The sequence below is a fragment of the Grammomys surdaster genome, unplaced genomic scaffold, assembly GCF_004785775.1.
Source record: "Grammomys surdaster isolate TR1022 unplaced genomic scaffold, NIH_TR_1.0 99377, whole genome shotgun sequence".
In the NCBI taxonomy this organism is placed as follows: Eukaryota; Metazoa; Chordata; class Mammalia; order Rodentia; family Muridae; genus Grammomys; species Grammomys surdaster.
Window position 1 is genome coordinate 27,558 of NW_021608046.1, and position 26,354 is coordinate 53,911.

At 41.4% G+C, this 26,354-nt stretch overlaps 1 protein-coding gene across 1 annotated transcript in view; it reads left to right on the forward strand.

Moving 5' to 3' along the window:
• The window catches only part of Pik3c3 (phosphatidylinositol 3-kinase catalytic subunit type 3), a 64,822-nt gene that overhangs the window by 26,128 nt on the left and 12,340 nt on the right, over window positions 1-26,354 (forward strand). Inside the window, exons 12-19 of the mRNA XM_028783974.1 lie at window positions 3,495-3,600; window positions 4,947-5,063; window positions 8,727-8,858; window positions 12,400-12,528; window positions 13,107-13,176; window positions 14,981-15,045; window positions 16,346-16,430; window positions 17,383-17,457. Of these exons, the coding sequence (XP_028639807.1) occupies window positions 3,495-3,600; window positions 4,947-5,063; window positions 8,727-8,858; window positions 12,400-12,528; window positions 13,107-13,176; window positions 14,981-15,045; window positions 16,346-16,430; window positions 17,383-17,457 (779 nt within the window). The remainder of the gene's footprint in view (window positions 1-3,494; window positions 3,601-4,946; window positions 5,064-8,726; window positions 8,859-12,399; window positions 12,529-13,106; window positions 13,177-14,980; window positions 15,046-16,345; window positions 16,431-17,382; window positions 17,458-26,354) is intronic.

Genomic DNA, 26,354 nt, shown 5'->3' on the forward strand with positions numbered 1-26,354 from the left:
TTAATACACAGAGGGGAGTATGCCTCTAGTCTGTAAAATGCTGGCATCAGAATGTATAAATCCATGCAGTTTTACATTTTCTTAGTCCTTCCATGTGTTGAAAGTGAAAGTCAACTATGGATACTGGGACGTGTTTTCTTTAACTTCTAAGACTTTTCAAAGTCGTGAATGTTAGTTACCCCACTAAATGAAGCTGTCACAGAAGAGTGAGCCTACTGGTGTCATCTTATGTTGAGTACTGGGTAGGTTGTCACATTTTGGCTCTGAGGACATGGTCATGCTCATTTGTGAGTGAGTTTGCTATGTAAGTGCATAGGAAAAGAAACGACACATACAGTGGTGGTGGTGGTGGGGGGGGTCATAAGCAGCCAGGCTTAGGTTAGTGTGATTACATTGATGATTTTGAAGCTTGCAAACACTCTTGTTCTGACAGTCTTATGTGCAGTTCTCATGTGACTGTGCATTCTGAAATACCATAATAGAAAATGAGAGTTTTCTTGTTTGTGTCCTGGCTCAGTCCTCTAGAACAGAGCCGTCCTCTAGCCTTGTTTCAGTCATCCTTAGAGCTGTTCATCTGCCCTCTGTACCTGGGAGGAAACACTGAAGTTGAATCTAATCTTATTTATTATTGCTTTTGTTATTTCTTGAGACGAGGTCTTATTTCAAAATCTATGCTGGTCCAGAAGTCAAGTTGCACCTGTCTCAGCCTCCCAAAGTGATAGGATTATAGGCATGTGTCACAATACCTGGTGAATTGGGATTAATTCTAATTTAAGACAATCATGTGTCCAGTGGTGGCTGTAGATGTTCCAAAGCATCTCTAGTCCTTCATACCTTTATTAGTTTTTAGTTTACACTCTTGTTGAGAAATGATGTACTATATCTAGGTCAGGTTCAATTCCTCACAGCACTTTCCTGGAAATGCCAGGCCTCACGCACATGTGCTGCTGTGGTATAGCTTAGCTCAGGACAGGAGAGAAAATAACACTTACCTACTTTGAAGCAGTTATCTGTTATCTGTCAGATATGATCGAGTTTCTGAAAGCATTTTTTGAGGTATGGCATGTCCATCAATGCTATGAACTAAACATGAGGCTCACTGACAGACAGGGAACTACTGTCAGTCCCACTGTCTGGAGAATCCCACTTATAGAGGAAGTCCAGGAGCAAGGTGCATAGACTTCCTGTGATTGGAGAGAGGATGGGAGGATGAAGAGACAGGAAAGAAAAGTGTCTTTAGCACATGCTGCCATATTTGCCAAATCACAAAGTTGGTGCTTAGCAGCATCAGAGGGGACTGACCTGCCTGGAGTAGGAGCACACACCCAGGGATGGAGGAGTTGAGCCTCGAGCTTGGGTAAGCACAGCTATTCCATGTAGTTGAAAGGGGGAAGGATGATGCTTCTGCTATTGTAGGTAGAACAGGTAACATATTTTAAAGAGAATGTGAATGTTGTGAAATTAAGGAATAAGAATGTTCTTGTTAGAGCTCAAGAAGTGTGACCCTAATGTGGAATTCCCCATAGTGGCAGTCTGACTGGTGCAGAGCCATTGTGCGCATTTAGTAGAGACAATTAACAGGCCGCATTGACTGACTGAACACAGACACGTTAGGGACAGGTGGAGGACCACAGGTAGAGCACGCATCTGGGTATGTGAGTCAGCACTCAATACACGGCCCACATGGGTGTGTATTAACTGGGGCTTCTGCTCTCTGATTTGGCTGTGCCATGCCTCGGCCCCTCAAGGATTTAGGGATAGCAAGAATATTACTGAAATTACTGAAATCAGACAGCAGGAAAGCTCATGTACTCCCACCAGGCATGAGCCTGCTGAGGGTATAGTGGAGAAGAAAACACATAAGCGCTCTAGTCTTAGGCTTGATCCTCTAGGTGGCTGAATGGACTCCTCTAGTCATAGTATGTATAAAGGATAGCAGTCTGTGTTACGTCACTAGCCAGCTGACAAATGTTATCAGTTAAGCGGTTTCTAAGTTTCTTGTGGTTTTTGGAGTTGGAGTAGGGTTGAGTAAGCTTGGTGGAATAGAATTCTTCCAGGGCTGATGAGATGCTCAGAGGGCAGGGCATTTGCTCCTCAAACATACGTTTGGATCCCCAATACTGACATAGAAAGCCAGGTGAGTGGAGGACACTTGTAATTGCCGTCCTTGGGGATGAAGAGAGGCAGACGTCTGAAGTTCAGCAGCCAGTTTTCCTAACAAATTGGTGAGCTCCAAGTTCAGTGAGAAATTCTCTTTTAAGGACAACATCAGAGTTAACCTCTGACCTCCGTAGGAAGGAGCACATATACATACAAATGCATGTCTGCTAATACATAACACATGTTCCTGAACGTGTTTGTGTACATTCACATACACACTCACACACATAGGCATGCACTAACACATGCACTCATGCATGTGCGTACACACGCACACAGTGGGGTACGGGGTCAGGGAAGGAGAGTGAGTGTGAATATATGGATTCTGACATGGTAACCATCCCCCTGAGTCAACCAGAAGTGCTATTCTGAGAAGTACATACACCCTCCCGGTTTTCACTGTTTTGAGTCAGGATCTCATGTAACCCAGGCCAGCACTAAGTACTCTGCCTCCCAAGTGGTAGAATTAGACTTGCCCACCATGCCTCTTCTCTCCAAGCTCACTGTTGATAAACAAGAAGGTTGATGTAAATGTGTTTATCAGGGCCCACTGAAAGTGATTTAAAGCTTCTTTCCAGTTTAGCATTAGTAAACAAGAGAGAATTAAGAAGTAGTACGTCTTACATAATAGGTAGAGAAGTAAGAAATGTTAAGTGCCATAGAGGTTCTACTTTTTAATTTACTGCATCTATGATATGTGTGATGGTTTGTTACTATCAAAACATTTCAAAACACATATTAAATTACCTCTCACCTCAGCTTATTTAAATAATGTGTGATGCTTATCATTCAAGAAATTCAGATTTAGGAAAATAATTTTATTAACTGTCTAAAACAACATTTATAATAGAAGCGTTGAAGATTTTATTTGGGTTTTTGAGAAATGAGTATGTTGGATTGAAAATAAAAAACTCAGTTTAAACCTTTAGTCATCTTTCAAGAATATGTCAGAGAAAAGGTAGCTCCGGAGAAGTTTTCAGAGTAGGAACACCTTTTATTGTGCCACGTGTGAGACGAGGGAGTAATAAGTGTGTTGTGCAGTTACTTGGTAGATATGCAAATTTCATTGACAAAGGAAAAAGGAAGGCATTACTCTTTCCAGGTATTTCATAACATAGTGGAGCATGGTTCCAAGGAATCATGTAGAAAAACGTGGAGCCTTGCAGATTGATGCTATCCCTGGGTCGCATGGAGCTGAAAGGTGTTGTTACTACCCCTACTCATATAACCAGGTGTTAATCTATTTTATGAAACCATGCAAGTGCAGACAAGATGAATCTGAGGTTCTCTTATCATCTATCATCTACGAGTCTTAACCATGGTTGTTTTTGAAGGTATGTGATAGTGGAGTGTGAAGATCAAGACACCCAGCAGAGGGACCCAAAGACTCACGAGATGTACCTGAATGTCATGAGGCGCTTTAGCCAAGCCTTGCTCAAGGTACTAAGACACTGCACCTGCGTGGCCAGATCTGGCTGCTGCTTCTTTCAGTAATCTTATGAGCTGAGAAAAAAGTAAAAGAGGGAGCTGGGGAGCTGGATCAGTGGTTACGAGCACTGGCTGCTCTTCCAAAGGACCTGGGTTCAATTCCTAGCATTCACACAACAGTCTATAGGTTCAGTTCAGGGGGTCTGACATCCTACCCTCTTTTATCCTTCAAGGAAACCAGGCATGACTGTGGTGTACAGATTTACATGCAGGCAAAACATTGAAATAAAAACATCTATGCTTTGAGTAAGAAAGGAGATTGATGTTTGTGACACATGAAAATTATTTGAAATCCCAAGTTCACTGTTTATAAATAAATGATTGGAACGTAGATACTCATTTTCTAATGTGTATTATGGCTTCTTTGATACCCATGGGTGAATCATTACTTCAGATTTTTTGCTCTTTATTAAATAGATATTACATTAACCAAACAATGAGTAAATTCCTGCTCCCTTAATTTTATTTGTCCGACCTTTCTTTTTCATCTAGACTCAGTAGTAGTAATTCTCTTGTAAGATATTTTACCTGACTTCAATAACATCTTACAGGGCCATTTTCCACTGGTTTTGCTTCTCTAAAGCAGTGTCTATGTCTGGCCACCAGAGGGCACAAGAGCAAAGAAAAACAGTTGACAGTGCTACTGAGCCATTTCCTGGTATCTTTTTACTGCATCTTCTGTTTCCTTTTCGAACTCCTTAAAAAGTTAAACCACAGCTTGACAAACACTTTTAGACAAAGCTTGTGTACAGGTTCCAGAGCAGTGTCAGGCTAACTAACAGACGAGCCCTGGATCTCACCCCATTACAGCCTTGCACTCTCTCTGAGCTTAAGTGTTTTAAATGGGATGATACTATTTTCTCCACTGTACTTTCCAGGAAACTCTGAAGAATAAACTAGAAAGTACATTATGTAATATTATATGAACTGGGAATTACTGCATGGTGATATCTGTTTGCTAAAACATTTGGTCAGCAAATGTTTGCTGCATTTGGGGATTTCTTTTTCAAGGAGATTTCCACTTGAAGCTATGGAATTGGGATCTTTTTTAGCAATTAGAAGCATTTTATAGTGAGTAAATCCTATTCTGTCACATGGTCATAGACACTAACAATTACTCAGGACCCAGGTAGTTTTCTTCCTTAATCTGTTGGTTGTGATTACCTTAGACAGGAAGTTTCTCGTTACTTCTTAATCAAGATATACAATATTTTTCAGTTTCACTTTGAAGTTTAGAAGAGGAAGGGAAAGACCCCACTGTGAAAACTCAGCTGATTGTTCTCACCTTGCTCCCTTAGGGTGACAAGTCCGTGAGAGTCATGCGCTCCCTGCTGGCGGCACAGCAGACCTTTGTAGATCGCCTGGTTCATCTGATGAAGGCAGTGCAGCGAGAAAGTGGGAACCGCAAGAAGAAGGTAGGCCACAGATCTGACAGTGACGTCCTATCCCACGATCCTGAATGCTGACCGTTGTCTTATTGGGTTGTCATATTACACATATGTACATTGTTTGCTTCCTTTTTAGGGACAGTTTCTTACATGCTCTGTAGCCTTGAATTCATCCTCCTGCCTCCCCATCTTGAGTGCTAGGTTTAAAGCCATGAGCCACAATGCCTGGCTCTATATGAACTTCTCATAGATAATTATAGTCGCATGAGCCCAGAGCCCTGATGATGTGGAATCCTGTTTTGTAAGTTAACACATGTTAACAGAAGGTGGCACTAAATGGCAGGTTTAAAGGATTAAGGGATTACTTGGTCTAATGTTATAACTCTAGTAACTTTTGGGACTATTTTTCCCAAAGCACAGTTCCATCTACACTGCATTACTGTCTTTTATCTTAGAATCTTAGTTGTTTAGAGACATAAGATCATTTACATGAACGTTTTGAGAAGACAATGGACCAGAGGACCTTGCAGAGCCAGTCTGCTTTTATGTATGCTCTGGCTAGCAGCCATCTTTCCCATAAGTGGGAAACTTTCACATAATAAACAAAATAGCTAGGCTTCTCCTCTGCAGATGCTATTTTTTCTGGGCCATAACTTTAATGATATGAAGGACATGGTGTCTTCCCTTCTCCTAATCTAGTAAGATAATCATAGACAGATGTTTCCTTGGTGGCTTTTGTCAAAGACTACAGCCCATCTGAGGAATATAGATATATAAGATCAAAGATAAGACAAGAAAAGTTGAATAATTGAATCAAATCTTAAGAGGAGGAAGAGGAGGATCAAGGAAGAAGGGAGGGAGGAACCGGGGAGGATGTGCAAGTGTCTCTAACAGTCTAAGATAGTTATAATATCTAGGTTAGGTATTGAGTAACAATGCTAATTGTGTGGACATCTTGTTAATTTAGCATTACCAAGTAGGTGTACCAATTGGATAGCCATTAAGTATTAAGAGTCTTCATTCTACCGGGTACTGTGGGATGATGGGTATTATCTGGGCTCAGCCAAGCTTTGTGGAGACAGCATGGTAGATTGACAGAGCCATCTCCCATGCTGGCATCTCGTGGGTGCCAGGGCCGGTGCATCTGGCTGGCCTGAGCCGCAGTCAGAGCTGAGCAGCTTCGAGAGCACCCTGCCACTCTTGGCCTCAGGCCTTGTCTAGTCAGGAACATGGTGGCCCCAGAAGAACAAGCCAGATTGGGTCCCGCCGTTTTAAATATCATCCTCAACAATAAGGAGGTGCTTCTTGAAGGCACCTGTTGCTATTGCGAAGTGGATTATTTATAAACGATCGTTGCCTACGTATATACGCTGCTTCATCGTCAAGTGCAGTACATATTGTATTCTCTTGTACTTGGTTACATGCAAACATTCTTAACTCTAGTAGACTTATATCACTCCTTCTTCCCTTGCCTCCCTCTAGGCCCTCCCAGTTACCCTCCCTTGATCCCCTCACACCCACCCCGCACTCAAGTGTTGCATATACACGTATCTCTGGTGGTGCATAGTGCTGACCACTCTGCATTGGACAGAACCAATAAGGGGGCTCATTCTTGAGAAACTAATTCTCCTTCTCCCACCAATAAATAATGAATTGCCTATAGTTCTGTGTCTAGGCCTGGGACCTTATGATCTTGTTTTTCCCCTTCCATGTTAACATATCCGTTGATAGGGCTTCAGTTTCTGTCTTACCTGTACAACCAACCACTTCTGGGACAGACTGTTCTACAGCAGATTCCCTGGTGTCACAGCTCTAGCTATAGAGGCAGTGGGGCCTGGGAAAATGGAGCTGATAAAGGCTGCAGACTCCAGTCTCATGCAATAGCCAACTGTATTCAGAGCCTCAGATGACTTATACTCTGAGAGTTAAGAAGGTCACATGGGTGGAGTTCTCATGATTTTAAGCTGTGTACAATCACAACGATAAGCAGCATGTGGCAATAACATGTTTTTCCATAGAGGCATAATTGAATAGCAACAACAAGCAGTAATGAATAATGTGAAGTAAACTCACTCCTATCTACTACATCTGGAGGAATATAAAACACATTTCAAGAACAATTACTCATTTTGAAGAAAGTGAGCTTACAGGTGTCTTGCCAGGTGTTGACGTTTTCTCACAAGTACCAGAACTCTTTTCACATAATAAGTCCATTCTTGGACCGTGTTCCAACACCTGATATTGATCCTTACACTTCTTTTATCCTCCCTTCTGCTACATTCACTGAGCCAAGATGCAGAGGCATCTTGATGTACCTGTATCCATTGGGGCTGGGCTCCCCACAGTCAGTTGAGCGCTGCATTGTATGCAGTTGTGATTTTCTGTGATGGCCTCCGTTTTCTGGAATGGGAAGCATTGAGGGGTGGACTTCTGTGGGTGAAAGGAAGAGACTTGGAATGTAGTAAGGAATTCTGCTGGCTTAGCAAAGTGGAGATTGTAGGTCATTTTCTAAGATCGATGACCTCACTATTCCCAGGAAGTTGGTTAGGTTTCCAGTACAGGTGTGATTTCTGTCTTTTAGAGTAGGCTTTAAGTCACATTGGATGACAGTTGTTGCTTGCTGCTGATGGGTGAATGCAGCTTCTTGGACCTCTGTGCATGTCTTGCCATGCTGTAATTGTGGTTCATAGGTGTCACAGTTTGGCAGGAGCTGCTTAATTGCTTCCCAGCTTGCATTGTATTTCCTGGAAGCATGAAAGCTAGACCTCAGGAAAGAGCTTTTAGGTCAGATCCAGCCTGAAGGTGAGTCCTGTGTCCTAAGTGTGTGGTGTCGCCAGCAGTAGGGGCAGAGGACAGCGATGTTTGACAAAGCCTCTAGAAACCATATTCTTTTTTTTTTTTTTTTACTTTTTCACTTCACATCCCATTCACTGCCCTTCTGTCAGACACTCCCTTGCACACTCCTTCCTCATGGTCCCCTCCCCTTCTCCTCTGAGTGGGTGTGGCTCCCTGGGTATCCTCCCCCAACCTGGCATTTCAAGTCTCTTGTGAGGCTAGATGCTTCCTCTCCCACTGAGGCCAGACAAAGCAACACACCTAGAAGAATATATCCGACATTCAGGCTTTGGGATAGCCCTTGTTCCAGTTGTTTGGGACCCACATGAAGACCAACCAAGCTTCATATCTGCTACATATATGAGCAGGGAGGCCTAGGTCCAGCCTGTGTATGTTCTTTGGTTGGTAGTTCAGACTGAGAGCCCCAAGGGTCCAGGTTAGTTGACTCTGTTGGTCTTAGGAACCATATTCTTTTATGTTTACCTCAAATTACATTCAACATATATAAGTATATGTATAAGCATATTTATATAAATGTGTGTTTGTCTGTATCTGTGTGTCTGTCTGTCTTAAAAGACAATAAATACCATGGTCTGACAGGGCTCCCTACAAGAACTGTAGACTAACAGAACCTCCAGACACAGACACCAGAAACTGCCTTGTGAAGGATGAGGGTTGTCCTAGTGACTTCCTTGGTTGTCTCTTGGGTGGAGGGCAGACCCTCGTTGCTGTAGTTTTTCAGGTACTTTCTTGTGCTTTGCAAGTGATGTTAATAGAATCAGCTTTATGTCATTATTATATGCTTGGCAATGATCTTTCATTTCCACCTCATTACTGCTTTCTAATTTATTCTAGAATGAGAGACTTCAAGCATTGCTTGGAGATAATGAAAAAATGAACTTATCAGATGTGGAGCTGATCCCATTGCCATTAGAGCCACAGGTGAAAATAAGGGGAATCATCCCTGAAACAGCTACACTGTTCAAGGTAAGTATGATGAGTCTCCACTGTGTACAATGGGAGGCCAGTGTTTACAATCAGAGCAGAACTACCATCAGAAGATTATGCTGCCTGTGTATCTGGTGCCGTCAGTTCAGCACAGCCCCTAAACATCCATGTGGCCCTGACCAGGCACATTGTTCTCTAGTAGTAAGAAGAGCCACAGACATTGACACCAACCCCTGCTGCTTTGTAGCCACAGACTCAGATATAGCCCTCAGTGGCAGCTTGAACTTGGACCTCGGCGTGGCCCCAAGGTGGCAGGGCTGGCCACTCACAACAGGCTATTCTTCTTGAGGTTCTAGTTTGAGCTCTGTCCGTGATGCTCAAGATGCTCCACTTCTCTTTCTCTCCCGCAGACCACCACATACTCACACATTGTGATGCTTCCATTATACACTGGCCACAGGCTGGTGACATTCTCCATCCACACTGAACAGCATGACATGGTGACAAGAGGGTATCATTGGCCTGCCTGGGCCATGCACCAGAGGGCAGGTCTGTGGGCAGCATGGCGCTCCACAGGTCTCTGTCTATCTTCCTCCTGTGCTATACTGCATGGTGTTAGGCGGGGCTCTGTGTCTACGGCCCTCTCATGCCGTGGGGCAGACGGCAGGTGTATGGGCATCTTTCCTTGCCCACATCTTGTCATAGATTAACCTAGCTCTCTGTCTGTCTTCCCCTCGTGCTGTGGGCTGCCTGGATTTGATTTTTGTGTATCCTAGGTATAAAACAGCTTTGGCCACCAAGCCAGGTATCAAGCTAGGATGAACAAAGAACTGCCGTCTTCTCTGCCCCTAACTGATATAAGAAGCAGTTCTCTTTATTCTTAAGCAGTGTGCCAGATGTTCTTTTCACTGTCTACTGACTGTACAGGTAGAAATTAAATCAGGCTAATCAGGTATCATTCAGGATGATCTGGGAGAGACACCGTGGTTAAAGTGATTCTAGGAGCACACAGCATAAACCTCACTGACATCCGTTCACATCAAGTAAGGAAGGACTTCGGGAACATGGTAGGAGAGACCATCTGTGGCAGAACAGGAGCTTTTCAGAGGTGTACCAGAGCATGGTGTGCAGCTGAGCTCACGCAGATGCACAGGAGCTTCAGCACACAGCATAACCATACTGCTAGCATCTATTGGTTCAAAATGTTTTTTAATTGCTTAGGAGTTTTTATTGTTTCTTTCTTTCCTTGTATGTTTTTTTTTTAAGTTAAGTATGATAGTCACTGGGTTGCCCAGAAGTGGCCTTTAAGTTTGAATCTCTTATGTGTGTCTTAAGCAGCATGGTGGTGAGGTGCTCTGACCATGAACTACAGCTATAGCCTTTCAGTTAAATTTTAAGTATTTCTTTCAGCTCATCTAATTGGTTTTGAAATTCATTAATAACAATCTACAATCTTCAACTTAAATATTGATTTTATACCCTGTAATTGGAAAATATAGTACACAAATGGCTTTATCCTTACATTCTGCTAGTAGTTTGAAATATGGTGTGCAAACTGCATTCATTTGGGATAAACCAAAACCCAATGTTCCTTTTTTTTTCTAAGAACCAGTCAAGAGTAATGAGGTAGAAACATATTGAGATTTCTTTCAGTCAGGGTATAGAATAGTCCTTCTGAGGCAAAACAGAAACTTCAAAATAGGAGCTGGTAGCATGTATTTGCCACACCTTTTGGGTGAATTCTAGACACATCCTCAGTTATAGAATATTTTCATATTGTCTTCTATGTACTGAATAATGCCAGTAGAATGTTACAGGAAACTTTTCTGATTAAGAAATCTAGTCCTGTTAATTCCTCTTCTGGTTCGTTCTTATATGTGTAGGCTTTCTTGAAAACTGTGAGTTGGAGCTTAGGCATAGTGACACGAGGTAGTTACTGTTCAAAACTAGTGAGTGAGTGGTGACTTACACAGCACTAGGGCAACTCCTGGCTATTCAGTTCATTCAGGTCTTGGATACCAGGGATCTACAAGATAATGACTGTTCCTTAGACTGGCTGACCCTGACTAAGCATATGTTGAAGTTGAGAGTTTTGCATCTACTTGCAGAGGGGTTAGAATTCCTATAATATTTTTATAAACTTCTTTCAACTCTTTTTCCCAAGATTTTTGGAGTTTTTTGTAGACCTCATCCTGGTAGCAAAAGCTACATCTTGATAGAGCGTAGACCACCTCAGGCATTGGGGTAGGTGCCAGGTGTGTAGTGTGTGTCCTCTCTGTAGATTTCATGTGCTCTTCCTGTTTTCAACTTGGTTTTACATCAGCAGATAAAGAGCACAACAGAGGCCCCCTGCCCCTAGTCTGCCCACTCCTTTGGAAGATGGCTCTAGTCCTTTTCTTGAGCTATTGGGAAATCAGCTGGAGCTAAGACACTTCAGCAGGGCTGGTAACAAAATACCCTAAAAAAAGAGGTTCGAAGATCAGATTGTCAGTTCACTTTTGTTTCTGGGTTCCGCAGATTCTCAAAGGTATTTTTTGTTGTTCTTGTCTGGTTGGTTTTGTATTTGTTTGTCTGGTGACTCTCCCCCTATCTTTTGTAGGTGGTTTTCAAGCATCCACCACATCAGTTGGGCTTTCCATGAAGAGCTGTGTCCACACTCATTCTGTCACTAGCGTTTTGCTGTCTGCTTGTCCACTCGACTCTTCCTCCCTCTGAGATTCTTTTTATATTGCTGTTTCTGCGCTTTCTCATTTAGTTGGATTGTATACCTCATACATTATATCAGACTCACTTATTTGTTGCATTATAAAATCTCTCCTTATTTTCATTTTGTATATTTTTCCTCTCAGTAATAAAGATCCATAGAATGTCTCTCAGAATGGTCTTCTGACCAATTGTCTCCACTGTGGTGGACTTCAGATCTCTTTGATGTGAGGTGTTACACGATTCTCTCATTTAAGGTTTGATTAATGTTGATTTAAGCATATGGCTAACCTAATCTAGATGTTTTACATAACCAAGAGAAAATTCTGGAGAAAAGCAAATAACTATTTCTGAATAATGTTCAAAGATATTTGCAATCTCAACTTAAAATGATTTTTGAGTCTCAAAGATACAAACTTAATGGTATGTACATTCTTGACTTTCATCTGCCTGTTTTGAAATGACGTTCTTTGACCTTCTTGTTTCAGAACACTGGCACCAAAACAACATGGTGAACATGTATCCAGAGTTAGGTACCACAGGTGTCAGGCTTGGGCCACAAGGTTTCCTACTATCCTAGTAGAGGGGTAGCCATGGTTCACAGAGGAGGAAACAGCTTGAATGCTCTCTACAGGTCACTCTGCTGCTACCTGGCAGCATTACATTCCTCTGCATTCTGGTCTGATTCCAAAGCCAAGCTGTTGCCTCACTCACAGTCCCTTACATGATATCCTGCTTTTTTTTCTGACAGCCAGCTCATTGCTTAAGGTCCTGTGTGTCTGTGTGGGTAGCTGAGAGGCGGTATTTCCTTCTGTACGTGGTAGATCTTCATTCATTAACTCCCATCCCAGTTTCAGTCAGTGTCTTTCTTTTGCAGAGTGCTCTTATGCCTGCCCAGCTGTTCTTTAAGACAGAAGATGGAGGCAAGTACCCAGTTATTTTCAAGCATGGAGACGACTTGCGTCAAGATCAGCTTATTCTTCAGATCATCTCCCTCATGGACAAGGTGAACACAATCTGCTGGCAAGGATGTCACCTCATGTTAGAACTACAGTTTGGCATGTCCACGTTCACAGACCCAGAAGCATTTGTGTCCTTTACTTACAGTGCTGCAAAGCTCAGCACTCTCCATTTGACCTTGACCAAGCTTATTATTGTCACTGCAAAGTGGCTCTAATGGCAAGCAGGGTTGCACGTGTCCATACACCATTGTTTCCCCAAAGTTTCATGGAGTCGTCAGATTTAGTAATGTACTGAGTTAGATTTGTGCTAAATGCCATTTCTGTCTCTGGCTTTTAGAGAAACGTAGTTCCCCTTTGTCTTTGTTTCTGTCTTTCATGGCACTTTCTGTCTCGGAAGGTCAGCATGAAACATTAGGATGGTTACTGACTGTATGGCAGATTCAAAATAGATAAAATGCGTCTTATCACCAAACAAATGAGCTCATTCTGACCCTGAGAGTTAATGTGTCGCCCTTAAGATTGCTCCTGTGTCTTTATTGTATAACTGCAGTGGTATGTGTCCACGAGCCTGCTTCTGCTGGTCCTTACATTCATTTCATGTATTTTATCTTTCAATCAAAAGCTGTTACGGAAAGAAAACCTGGATTTGAAATTGACCCCTTACAAGGTGTTAGCCACTAGTACAAAACATGGTGAGTTCCTTTTGAGTCGTGATCGCCTTCTTCAGATCCGGTCAGTAACTTTGCCTTTTAAGTTGAAAAATTAAGAAAGTTAGAGCATGAATGAGCTTATTCAGAGAACTTGTTGGGTCGTCCTTACCGTCTACCTCCCCCTGTCCTGTCCCCCTCCTCCTTGTTTGCACTATTTCATTGATTTCCTCTTTCATCTTCTTCTGTTCCCTGTGTCTTCCCTGCTCTGCTTCTCCTCCCCCTTTGCTTTTTACAGAGATACAGGGCCGTGTTTGGAAGATACTTGCCCATGCACATCAGAGTAACACATCTCCCTGTCTTCTGATTGACTGTAGTTCATAGGATTTTCCACAGCTGCCTGCACAGTACTGTGAGAGTTTCTGTGGCTCAGAAAGACTTTGAACCACAAAGCTACTTGGCAAGTGTATAGTCGGCTGCATTTGCAGTATGTACCATTTGAGCACACACATAACACACCTGTAGGTCTTTATGGTACTGAACAGCGTTCACTTCCTGCATGCTTTATTCACCCTCCCTTCCTTCCCACGCCTGTTTGGAGCTGTCCTCCTCCTCTCAGTCTCTCCTTGGAATGAGATTCTGAAAGTACAGTTAAGGGGGTTTGTGCCCTTTTGCTTTTCTGCAGCAGTTTATTTCTAGCCTTTATTTGCTTTTGGGACAAAGACAAAGAGGAGGCCACCGAACTGAGTTATGAATTGCTGACAAGCCCCTGCAGCTGTGTCCAGTTGTTCCTTGGCTACTTCCCCCACTCTCATAGGCTTTGGTTAGAAACCTTTGGGTTTCTCTAAGGCTCTTTCAGACTGGGCTTTAAGATGTTGGGATCTGTATCTGACCCTTCATTTCCTATAAAGCTTCACCTGTTACTGCCCCACTTCTTAAAAATGTGGCCCAGTTGTGTTGTGGCTTTTGATTCCTGTCTAACTTGAATCTCCTTCCTCAACTTTATGGTGTTCTCTCATTTATAATGTTAATTCCAGTAAAACTTGAACTTTAAGTTATATATTTGGAGAAAAGCATCTTTTCTTACATATGTTCCATAGTTTATACTACATTATAGAAAGCTAATAAATGCTTGTTGAAGTGAGTGGTTCTAGACTTTTCCTCTTTTTGTACTCTGCAGGCATGCTCTTTGCCCACAAGGTGTCAGGGGCACTGAATATGGGCCATGTTTGCCAAATCCAGAGATGCTGTCACTCAGATTTACGTGTTTGTTGTTTTATGCTCTTCTCATCCCACGTTGACCATCCCTATTCTTATTCTCACTGTTGTGTACTCCAGCCTTCTGGGTCTGGGTTTTGGTTTGTTGTTGTTGTTGCTGCTGCTGCTGCTGGTGGTGTTTGTAAGTAGTCTAAGCGTTTGCACGCCCCTTCTCTGCCTTTCAGGAGATAATAAAAGGTGGAGTAAGTGAACAGAACTCCACATTTCTTAAGAGTGATTTTTAAATTTTTACTGCTGTTAATTCCTATTTGTTTTAAAGTTATGGAAGGTTGCTAGGTTTAAGAAATATAATTCTTTGTGCTGGATAGAAATGCTCCTAGAGAAACATAAATAAATCAAACTAATTGAAAAAAGTTGCCTAATAATTCTGTGACTGACATAAAATTAGCACAGTGGCTACAGACCTTGCTCTGCAAACAGAAGATTGTATCGCTATGGGGCAAGGTTTGCCCAGCAGAGCCTTGGCTTCCCTGGCTAGCCAGCCCAGGTGGAGTACAGGGCATTGGCCTTGCTGATGGGCCTGGGTATGCCTAGCATGGCGTTTGATGGACTAATGCTTCTTTCCATGTAGGCTTCATGCAGTTCATACAGTCAGTTCCCGTCGCCGAAGTTCTAGACACAGAGGGAAGCATTCAGGTAATGATGTCATTATGTGATACTCACAGCTGATGAAGAAGGACCCTGTTAAATTCAAGTCTCCTTTTTTCTTCTTTCTGCAAGCCTTTATTTTCTTCAGACATAAGAGTTCTTTGTAGTTGGAGGTCATTGGGACGCTCCAGCCGTAGAACTAACTGTATGTGGCACACCGTGTGCTCAGTATCCATAGCACATAAACTAAAGCTTATAGTTGGATTCTGCTCCAACATGCAGATACACTATCATTTATTTAACCATTAATTGATGTACATTTTTATTTATTTTCAATGTTCATTCTTAAAACAAGTTTACACCAAATGTTGTCCTTAGACATCCTTTGTACAATTGTGCCCATATTGTGGCAAATTTTTAATTTGGGGAATTTTTTTTTCTCTTTTTAATTTTAGAGGTATTGTGGGGGAGTTATGCTTATTCTGTCCCTTAGAAGAAAGGATGTTCTTCCACATGACTTTGTGGCGTTTTTCCATCCGATCCTGCTGTGTGCCCTTTCCCTGTGGCCACATGAGTCATGTGTCTCTGACGTGCCCTTCGCTCTCAGCCTGTGTGTTTGTCAGTAATGGTGTTGCTCGTGTATGCTGCCTTTGAGGACAGTTTGCTTCAGTAAAGATTTCCTCTGCTGAGTCCAGCCACAGCTGGGGTTTGTGGGTAGTTTAGCAGCTCACAGGTCATTTATTTTCAGATTCTATTGAATTTAAAGTTTGCCTTCACCGTAGTTTCACCTTTTTTTCTCCATCCCCATGAACATAACAGCACCCGTCAGGAAGGTCTGGCACACTCCTCACAATGACATTTCTAGCTATCAGAATCTCAGTGTAACTTTGCTCTGCCTTTTATTGATTGAGTTACAAGGTCGAGCATTTGAAGATACATGTGGGAGAGGTCCTGAGAAGCGTGCCTTCTTATGGTAGTGTTCCTCTGGGGTTGTTTGCGTTTTTGATCAATGCGTATGACTCACTCATATGTTCTGGTTACCGATCTTTCCACACATTCATGCAGTGCCTGAAAGCTCAAAACAGAAGCCTGGGCCTCAAGTCTGCTATTGAATGTCCAAGTCATGTTATGTGCTTAAGGCTCCCAGTACAAAGAGGTTAACTGTGAATGAGAAGGAAGTAACCAAAAGGTCTCCAGGCTCTTGCAACAGCGTGTATTACTAAGCCCTGCCATGGCTGTGTTTATAGCCTCGACTATAAACTAGTCGCTTGGCCAGTACTCATGATTGGGTAATGCTTATCTTGTTTAGATGTGTTATATTGTAAACTTGCATATTGTATCTTTGCAGAACTTTTTCAGGAAATATGCCCCAAGTGAGACTGGACCCAATGGCATCAGTGCAGAGGTCATGGATACTTATGTTAAAAGCTGTGGTAAGTGTTTTGGACTGTTTTTCTGTGGATGGATATGAGTAAAGAAAAGCTAGCCATACTGATGTTGCTATATTAATTCATAATTACAACATGTTAAGATTTAAACATTTTATAAGAGAAAACGTAAAAGGTGTAGGTGGTAAAGGGAATCCGTGGACTTTTGAAATGGTAATGATGGCAGTCTGACTGCTGTTAGTCACAGTGGGTACAGGCTCCCTCACTCAGCAACCTGCTCTCCCATGTGAGAGCTGATTAGTTCCCGCTGAAGGCTTCCTGTTTTGAACCTTTCTTTATCATTAATTAATGTACGTGGAAAACCTTAGTCAGAAAGAATATTCTTACTAATGCTAAGCGGATCTAACAGTTTTGCTTGGAGAGGGATTTTCATGGCCTTTGAAGTTATTTGTTCTCAGAAGGAAGTAGGACCATGCTTTGGAGTTTCTTTATAATTTCCTGTGTGTCAGTCACTATGCAGCTTGTATTCATGAGCACTGATTTTCTTTTCTTTAAGGTATTATTTTATAATGATAGTTTTAAAGGAGGGATTAAAAAGAGATGATACTATGCTAGAGTATTGGTCAAATAAGCTAATTGTACATTATGGGGTGATTGACAGTTTACCTTATATGTATTTATTTAGATAGTCACCTGTAGTATATCAATTTCAGTGACAAATTCTAGATGAGTATTTCAGTTAAGGTTCATCAAGCTTATGTTACTAAAAAACCTGATAATTTGACAAAAATTCTTGAGGATTTGTTGTTGTTGCAAATACTAATTTCTCTAGTGTTCAGGATGTAACAGAATCAGGGAGGCTGCAGCTCCCTTAACTTAGTGAGGAAATTGGAGACAATAAAAACCATGTAGAAATTAAAATAGCACTTATCACTCTTGTGGTCAGTGTGCAGCCTAGGTGCGAAGTGTGTCTTTCCCAACTGTGGTTGTTTTCCAGCTGGATACTGTGTGATTACATACATTCTGGGAGTCGGAGACCGCCACCTGGATAACCTGCTGTTAACAAAGACAGGTAACAAGTTGACAGAACATGGATTTTGTAGTGGTGATTTTTCATTTATTCTAGAATCAACCTATTAACAAAATGAGTTGCACACTTATTGGTAAAGTATTGGTTCTCTTAAAATGTTTAATTCATTTCATTTCTGTATGTGTATGTGCATGTGGTTGCACATGTGCCGGATATAACATGTATGTATGTATGTATGTATGTATGTATGTATGCATGTCAGAGACAGCTGTGGAGAGTCAGTTCTCTGCCTGCCATGTGGTCCAGGGGATCCAAGTCACTGGGCCCACGTGGAAAGTGCCTTTAAGTGCTGAGCCATCTCACTGACCCAAGACTTTCCTTAAGTCCCTTGAAATGGGGCACTGGAAGGACACCTAGGGGGCAGCCCCGCCTGTGAGTGACCCTCCAGCCCCACTGCCTGTGGAGCCTCTGTGTAGAGAGCCGCTCCATGTAGGCAGCCAGACTCTCATGAGCGTCTCAGGCTAAGCTGCTCCTGCCCATTTCCTTGAGTTTGCGGCTATCTCTATCTCGGGGTTTTCTCTCCCTATGGAGGACAAGGAATAGCCATTCCTTTCTCCCTTCTTCCTGCCAACTTATTAACCCATTTGTTGGTTTGATCTTAGAAGTTTTCCTTCCTCAGCCTCCTAGGTACTAGGATTCCAGGTTCCACCACCCACCTGACCTTAGCCAGGATTCTTAAATGCAGTTTCTGAACCTGCAGCTCAGGAAGTCACTGTTGCCCATTGCTTCAGCTTGGAATAGCCATATATGCCAGCTGCTCCCTTCTGTGATACCTCCCTGTGGCCTTGTTCTCCCTCCCTTCCCAGTCCCTGAAGCCTGCTCCTGTCTCTCCTGACTCCACCTCACGCCTCCCCCTTGTTAGTAAGTCTGTTCCTCACTTCCAGGACCAATCAGTAACATGCCAGCTCTGCATTTTCACTCTTACTGAAACCACCAACATAAAATCTCCCACACTCACCTCTGTCTACATGTCAAATCACTGCTGCCTCAAGGCAAGTGCCCTCTTTCCAGAAAGTTCTTTGCTTGAGTCTTGATAGAGCACACTTTGGTTACTGTCTGAGCTGAATCAGGATGTTCTTAGCAGACCTGTAGTTGTCTGACATCCTCCTTGTCCTCTGCCACTCTGTACTTCTTACTTCAGTTTGTCTTTTTGATGTTGATTGAAGGTGTTTATTTACATCAGCAGATATGTTTTAAGTACCTGCTAGATGCAGTGGTCCTTCCTTACTGACTACTGATCAATCATTCCCCAGTCAGGGTGCAGGGCTGTGGGAACAGGGGCCTTGTCTGTCAGCTGACAGCATGCCTGTAGAGCGGCAGGCTCACTTAGCTAAGAGAACAGGAAGACAGGTTGGAGCAATGGAGTTAATCATCTCTGTTCTTCCCTGTAGTCCTTTCTTTAAGTAATCAGTTTCCTTAGTCTTTTACAGAAACTAGATTTCAAATTACCGTTTAAAGCCATCTTTTCTTATAGGAAGATACTTTTCTGCCTTTTACCATTCCTCCAATTATGATAGCAAGAACATAATGGAATAGTTGGATGTAGTCTGACCAACTATTAATATACTAAACCATGTTAACTTATATAATGGGACATAACTTACATAATGGGACATAATGGGACATACTTATATAATGGGACATACTCATTTTGAATTATTGCATGTGAAACTTATTTGTGATTGAATTTGTATCTTGGCTGCCATGTTCCTGTCAAGGCCAGATGGTAGGTGTCTCTAGTAGACAAGCCCAGAGGACACTCTGATTGCCATGGAGGCTCTTGGCTCATGGAAACTGCCATGATGGGTATTGAGAGCATTCTCATGTGGAAGAAGCTCTCCTGTGTCTCTTCTGTAGCTTTCTTCCGGAACCTCAGGGATCCCCGCACTCCTGGCTTGAGCTGTCTTACAGCCATGTGCAACGCAAGGCAATTATCTTGCTAACACCACATCACATGATACCTATCTCTGTTTTTTTTTTTTTCCTTTTATGCTCCTTTTATTTTGGTATTTTTTTCCTTACTGATTTTCTGGTTTTGCCTCTTGTGAAAATGAGAGAAGAAAACATGAAATTGGGTGGGCAGTAAGGTAAGGAGGAAGGAGGACCTGGGAAGAAAAAGAGCATGATATGTCGAAATATACTGTATGAAAAGACTTCATTAATAATAAAGAAAGACATGAAACCCCTAGAAGAAAACTCAAAGGAAAAAAACTTGAAATAAAATAAAATAGCAGTTTTTGGTAGTATAATACACCTTTTCCTATTGTATTGTGTTGTATTGTCTCTCTGGTATGTGTTAATTTTAAAAGTTAATTTGGAGAGGATAGTCACCTACCTGATTGGGTTTTTGTTTGTGTGTTTTATTTTATTTTCATTAATTATTTTTTTATTGACCTAGGTTTCAGTGGTTTTAAAAATCAGATTGTGAATTTTTACAGTTTTAAGCATGTATCAGTTTCCACCAGAGAGTGTTTCAAGTGCTTTAGATACCAGACTTCTATGAAATGTGAATGAAGAACATTCTTTTTCTTTCTAAAGACTATGGTTGATTTGTTTGTTTTTTCTTTTTTTATTCATCTGTCTGGTGATTATTTTATCCAGCTACATTTTTAAGTAAGCATTTTTAAGTATCCTTTATTAGAGAAATTAATTAAAAAATAAGTATAGGCAAACATAAGTCCAGCTGAGCATAGTAACTCCCACCTGTGCTCCCTGCACTGGGACAGCAAGGCCAGCTGCCTGACTGAAGAGTTAAATGCAAACTCTGCCTGCTCTACAGCGAGATCCTATCTTAATTAATTAATTAACTAGTTAATTTAATAAAAAATTTTTAAAAAGAATACCACAAAACTGCTTTCAAAATTGTCAGATTAGGGCACAGATGGTAATGTTTCAAGACAGTTTCACGTTATGTTATGTATAAGTATGTCATAGCTGAGTCTTTACAAAGTGAATTCTGCCTGTTGGTTCACTGGAGGAAGTATTTTTCAGTTGTTTTATTCTAATATGCCTCGTTTTAATCCTCTTGCCTTGTTTATTTTTGGTCTATTATGCCCTGAACACAGATCATATTAGAAGATCAGAACTTTGGGTTCTCTATGTAGCTGCTGTCTCTCAACTGATGCGGACTGTCTCTGCTTCTGTTTTCATTCCAGCAGAGCTAAGGTCAGGTGGATCCTCTGCCGATGACAGTGGCTGTGCTGTGCATAGTCAGAGGCCTTCTGTCATCTGACATGCGAGGCCAGAGGCTTCAGATTCAATTCACAGATGTCCTGGGGAATATAGATGGGCCAGGGAAGAGCTAGCTGTGGACTCTAGGCATGTGTGAAATAGGTGGTTCACTTAAAGTGGAAATTTAAATGTATGTTTAAAGGCAATGTGCTGAAACCAAGAGTCTGAGTGAGATTCATCCCTAAATTTCATTTCTTGGTTTGAGTACTTTTCACTAGTGTGCTGTTTCCTTAGTTGTGCAGCAGGGGGCACCATGTACCCACTATTAAATTAAACGCCTTTATCAGAAGACCTTGTAGTATAAGGCCTCAAGTATAAGGGATATTTTTTTTTTTTGGAAGGGGAGTTGTTTTGTTTTGTTTAATAGGTTAGAATGGAGTTTCATTTGTTACTGAACTATACCATCCTGAAAAGAGCAGAAAGCTACAAATTTAAATTGGCATGAGATTGAAAAGAGGATTTTTGTTATTCAGAGTTGTCTATGGATGAAGCCATAGTTTAGTCAGGGTAACCAGTCATGGTAGGACTTGTTTTAGTTGTTGCTCTATTGCTGTGATGAAACAACATGACCAAAGCAGCTTTTAGAAAAGAAAGCATTTAAATTGGGGCTTGCTTTTAGTTTCAGAGGGTTTTAGTCCATAGCCATCATGGCGGGGAACATGGTGCCAGGCAGGCATGGCAATGGAGCCAAGAACTTATTACATCCTGATCTGCAGGCAGCAGAGAGGGATGAGCTTGGCACAGGCTTTAGAAACTTCACAGCCTAACCATGGGGACAGACCTCCTCCAACAAGGCCACACCTCTTGACCCTTTCCAGACAGTTCTACTAACTCGGGATCAAGCATTCAAACATGAGTCTATGGGAGAAATTCTCATGGGGCTAAATTAAATATGGCTTGAATTTATAAGTATTTTGATGAATCATTTTTATTTCTAGCAACTAGAGGCAAGTAATCAAAGTAACTGAAGAATGCCTTTGTTGCTTATGATATATAATGTAATAAAACCACAGAGACGAACCCTGGATGCTAGGGATCTTGACTAAATGGGAACATACTTACAGATTCTCAACCAGCCTGTCTACTTCTGAAAAGCCAGTGGTGCCTTTGTATCTGCTTCAGATCTTCAAAGTGACCTGCTTTGAGGCTTCTGTTAGAAAGCTCAGTTAACACTAGTCACTGCTGACCTAAAGGGACAGTTATTCAGAACATCTCCTGTCCTGATCTTCTTTATTGTTCTTTAGTTTTATGTGTAATTAACTTTGTTAAAAATTCTGAAGAAAAAAAAAGCTGACATAACAGTGCAGGTTATGTCTCTGAAACAAAACTCTCAGGACTCTGGGCTACTTAACCTAATCTGTGCCTCTCAGCTGAACACAGTAAGCTAAGAACCTTGTGTTTGTGTGCTTGTGAGAGGGGGTAGCATGGTCCACATGTGCTGGTGCCGTGAGTACTTTGGACTTCCCTCCAGGGTGAGCTATGTTCTGACTGAGCTAAGAATGCCCTTTTGGCTCATACTAACTAATAGTTGGATGCATAATTTTAAAGATAAGAAATTACCTGATATATTTACTATTTCCTTTTACCTGCTGCATTTTGAATGATGCTTTAATAAGAGCTTTATGGCTTATGAGAAAAATATTTAATCTGATTATTTATTTAGTATGATAGTTTCTATGTATCAGATAAGGTACACTTCAATATTTCAAAACAAGTAGAGTGTTTAATTTTCCTTTTTGGGGGTACAGTATGATTTTAAGGTTATTTTTTTTCTGGAGCAGGACTTGATTGTGGAGTCAGGGATGCTATCCTTGTTACTCATGGTTTCCTTTGTTTAATCTTCTTGCTTGTTATACGAAGCTCAAGTTGAAGGGGAAATGATTAGCAGATAATTGGGATGTCTATACCGATTTGAATTTCTGTATCCAACCCTTCGTTAGCAAGCCATTACTACAAAAGTGGTTCCTTGGCTTTAGCTGTATCCGATACTCCATCTAACAAGCATTGGTCTTGCTACATTGGCTGCGGTGGGCTTGCAGCTGACCTGAGCCTAAGGTTCATTATAATGGTGGGCTACATTTTTGTTTCTTATTTTACCAGTAGAACAACAAGAAAGGTATAGTCACATAGGAAAGAAATGAAGGAATTAAGGGGAAAGTGATAAAATGGTTGTCTACAGAAAGAAGCTGAACTAACTATGGAGTAGAGTGAGGGGCAGTCCTAGAGTTTGGATTATACAGGATCTTAGGAGGTTAGAATTTTCAGAGCAGGGAACCGCAGAAGATGGGCAGGGAGCGGGATGTCAAGCAGAGTGGGACAAAGTGAGAATGACTTTTAGATTGTCTTACAGCAAATGTTTAATTTTAGTAATGTGTGTGCAAGAACGACAACAAATCAGTCTTAGATTAGTTGGTGCTACTCAACCCCATTTCCCTAGCACCTCATTTACTATGTAGGGACAGAAGAGATAATTACTATGGGTGACTAGTTTGCTTTGTACACATTTTACCACTTGATTGTGTGTGGTTATGACCATGCTTCTTGAATTTCTTGATTTTTTTTTATTTTATAAGGTACACTTTTTAAATTTTCTTAAAATTAATAGCCTCATAAAAATACTTAGCTCTTTGAACTTGTAAAACTTAACAACAGTTTCCCTGTTAGAGCCATACGACCTTTGCAATTGAGTTGTAACCTCATTCTGTAAATTTTCTTACAAGAAGGATAATAATATAGCCTTCATTTACAAGCAATGATAAACAGCAGACCTTGGAATTCCAGTAATGCTATAAGGAAGCAAAGAAATTGGATGAGGTGCTTCTTAGACAAACCAAGACTTTGTGGAGGAGGAAAGATCAGGTTGGGCACCTGTTCCACTGTGAGGCCCAGGAGAAAGGACACCATGAACACATCTGTGTTTCCATGACTCAAGACAGTCTTTAGTACTGTTTGCGTCCCATCTCTTCCCCCTCATAGGTAGCATAGCTAGCCTAAGAACAGAGTGCCTGGACACATGCATCTTAGTTAGGCAGAGGACAGCACTTTGAAGGAAAGCTGTGACATCCTTATCATGATGCCCTACACCCTTGGATTGTAAGGGCTTCGGAAACATGCTGTTTCATTGAGCTGGACAGGTTCCAGATTCCATATTTTGCAGCTGATTGTCATATTGTTTGAAAAATTGGCATATTTAAGAATTTTCCAAATCCTTTCGTCCTACTTAGAGGGGAAGTAAGTCCATTTTAGGTTTCATAAAAGGCGGGGTCTTTTTGTTTTAGTGCTGGACTTAAGCCATGGGTCTTTAAACCTCTATACATATACTCTACTACCAAATCCTAGCTTCTAAAAACATGTTTTTCAATCCTGAGAGTTGTTTGTGTCTCGAGTGGAAATGAATATCACAAATATGATATTGATGTCTTGTGTGAGTAGTTTGACATAACTATGAAACATTTATTATTGAATAAATATTATAAAGTAATAAAATTGACTCTAATAACATTAATGTGTCGATGGATATACCATTGAAACCATGTGCCATCCACAGTGTGACTGAGTGTGGATTTGGGCTGTCCTTCCCCTATGAAGATGCTCACGTGTCTGCCACATGAGCTCCTATAGATCCACTGTTCAGATGCTGCCAAATGATTTCAAAGTGCAAACTGTCTCTGACTGAATATAAGTGATGTATAGCCATTAAAAAATTACATTTTGAATGTATAGTTGTATGATCCCCCTCATCTTCTGGGTAGCACAAAAAGCCACAGCTCACAGACATCTGTGTGACCCTGGGACTAAATAGCTGGTCCTCTGTCAAAAGGGTGGCTGCCAGAGTGTGGGGCTGGCCGGCTGGGTTCAAGGAGTGAATTATTTTACTCCTCACATTTTCATTTCATGGTGTGTTTGCAGAGTTGTAATCATTATAATTGAAGGATAGATGGCCATTCTGTCAGTATCATTAGCTAGAAACATCTAAAATGGCTGAGCTGTAGATAAAACCCTAGACCAGAAATCACAAAGCATAGCAAAGCAGTAAGCAGTACCATGGCTCAGATGAACTCGGTTGTCTGTTTAATACAGGATCAAGGAAAGGAAGAGAGGCATTCAAAACATCTTCTAATAACTCTCTAGCCTCTAGAAGAAAGTTTCCTGTATCACCAGCATTTACCATTGTCTGGGCTATTACCGGAATTAAGAGGTCTTAATAAATGCAAAACAGATATATTGAGAGTTCCTGGTACTAGAGATTTCCCAAGTTTCAGGATAGTAACAATAGAATATTAGCTTATTGTAAGTAGAGTAGGGGAGAAAGGTGAGTGAACATGTTTTAGTATAGTCTGTTTTTAATGTGGTAGCAACTGCTTAGGACAAGTATGTTTTGCTGTTGCCAAAGCTGTCTTTGGAACAAAGCACACTCCCTTCCCTGGTGATATCTGGGTGTCTTGGTCTGTAACACTGTTCTCTCACTGGACCATTTATACAAGAAATAGCCATAAAAAAACAAATCAGTTCCTGTATAATTTGACCATTTCTTTATTTATGGAAAGGCATAGGGTGATAACTCAATAAAAGAGAAGCTTGCTTTTCTGTGTAACTGTTTCACTGTGAGCTGTTTGTTCTGTGAGCCTTTCAGTAGTTAGGATAAACATCCATTCCTCCCTGGCCTGCTCCCTATGCTGTGAGGTTGTTTCTCAGACTTGGTGTTTGCAGCTGAGCTGTTCAGGCATATTTTCCTTACTCTTTTACCTGAAAATGTCCAGTTTAATTAATCATTTAGTTTGTTCTTCTGATAAAGATGCTGTCTTAGTTAGGGTTTTACTGCTGTGAACAGACACCATGACCAAGACAACTCTTATAAGAACAGTATTTAATTGGGGCTGCCTTACAGGTTCCTCTAGAGGTTCAGTCCATTATCACCAAGGTGGGAGCATGGCAGCATCCAGGCAGGCATGGTACAGGAAGAGCTGAGAATTCTACATCTTCATCTGAAGCCCGCTAGCAGAATACTGGCTTCCAGGCAGCTGGATGAGGTTCTTAAAGCCCACACCCACAGTGACACACCTACTCCTACAGGGCCACACCTTCTAATAATTCCACTCCCTGGGCCAAGAATATCACAGATGCCTAAAAGTTACAGAAAGGGAGGTGGCATCTCTGTATCTGAATCTGATTTCTGTCATCTGTAATCTCAGATGCAGTCAACTCTGGACTCTCAGACATCTTTAAATTGGTTGTTATTACCATTTTATTATCATTTATTTATTTATTGGCCGAGAATGTCTGTAAGGTCAGAGAGTAGATTGCTGGAGTCTCTTCTCCCTCCCGCCATGTGGGCCTCAGAGATGAAACTCGGATCAGCAGCCTGCCAGCAAATATTTTCCCTGCTGATCAGTGTGCCAGCCTCAAGAGTTATTTTTGAGAGAAGTTCAGAGTTTAATTTTTACATGTTATTTGAAATGCTTAAATATTTATGAGCTACTTGAAGAGACTTGATTATTGCATGGTAAATGGCTTGATTTAATTTTAAATAAATCCTATCATTTTAAATTGTTTCCTCCTTTACAGAATAAGTTAAGACTTTAATCACCCCTGCCTTAATGGTTTTTGTTTGTTGGTTGGTTTGGTAGTTTTTATTGACAATCTCTCTG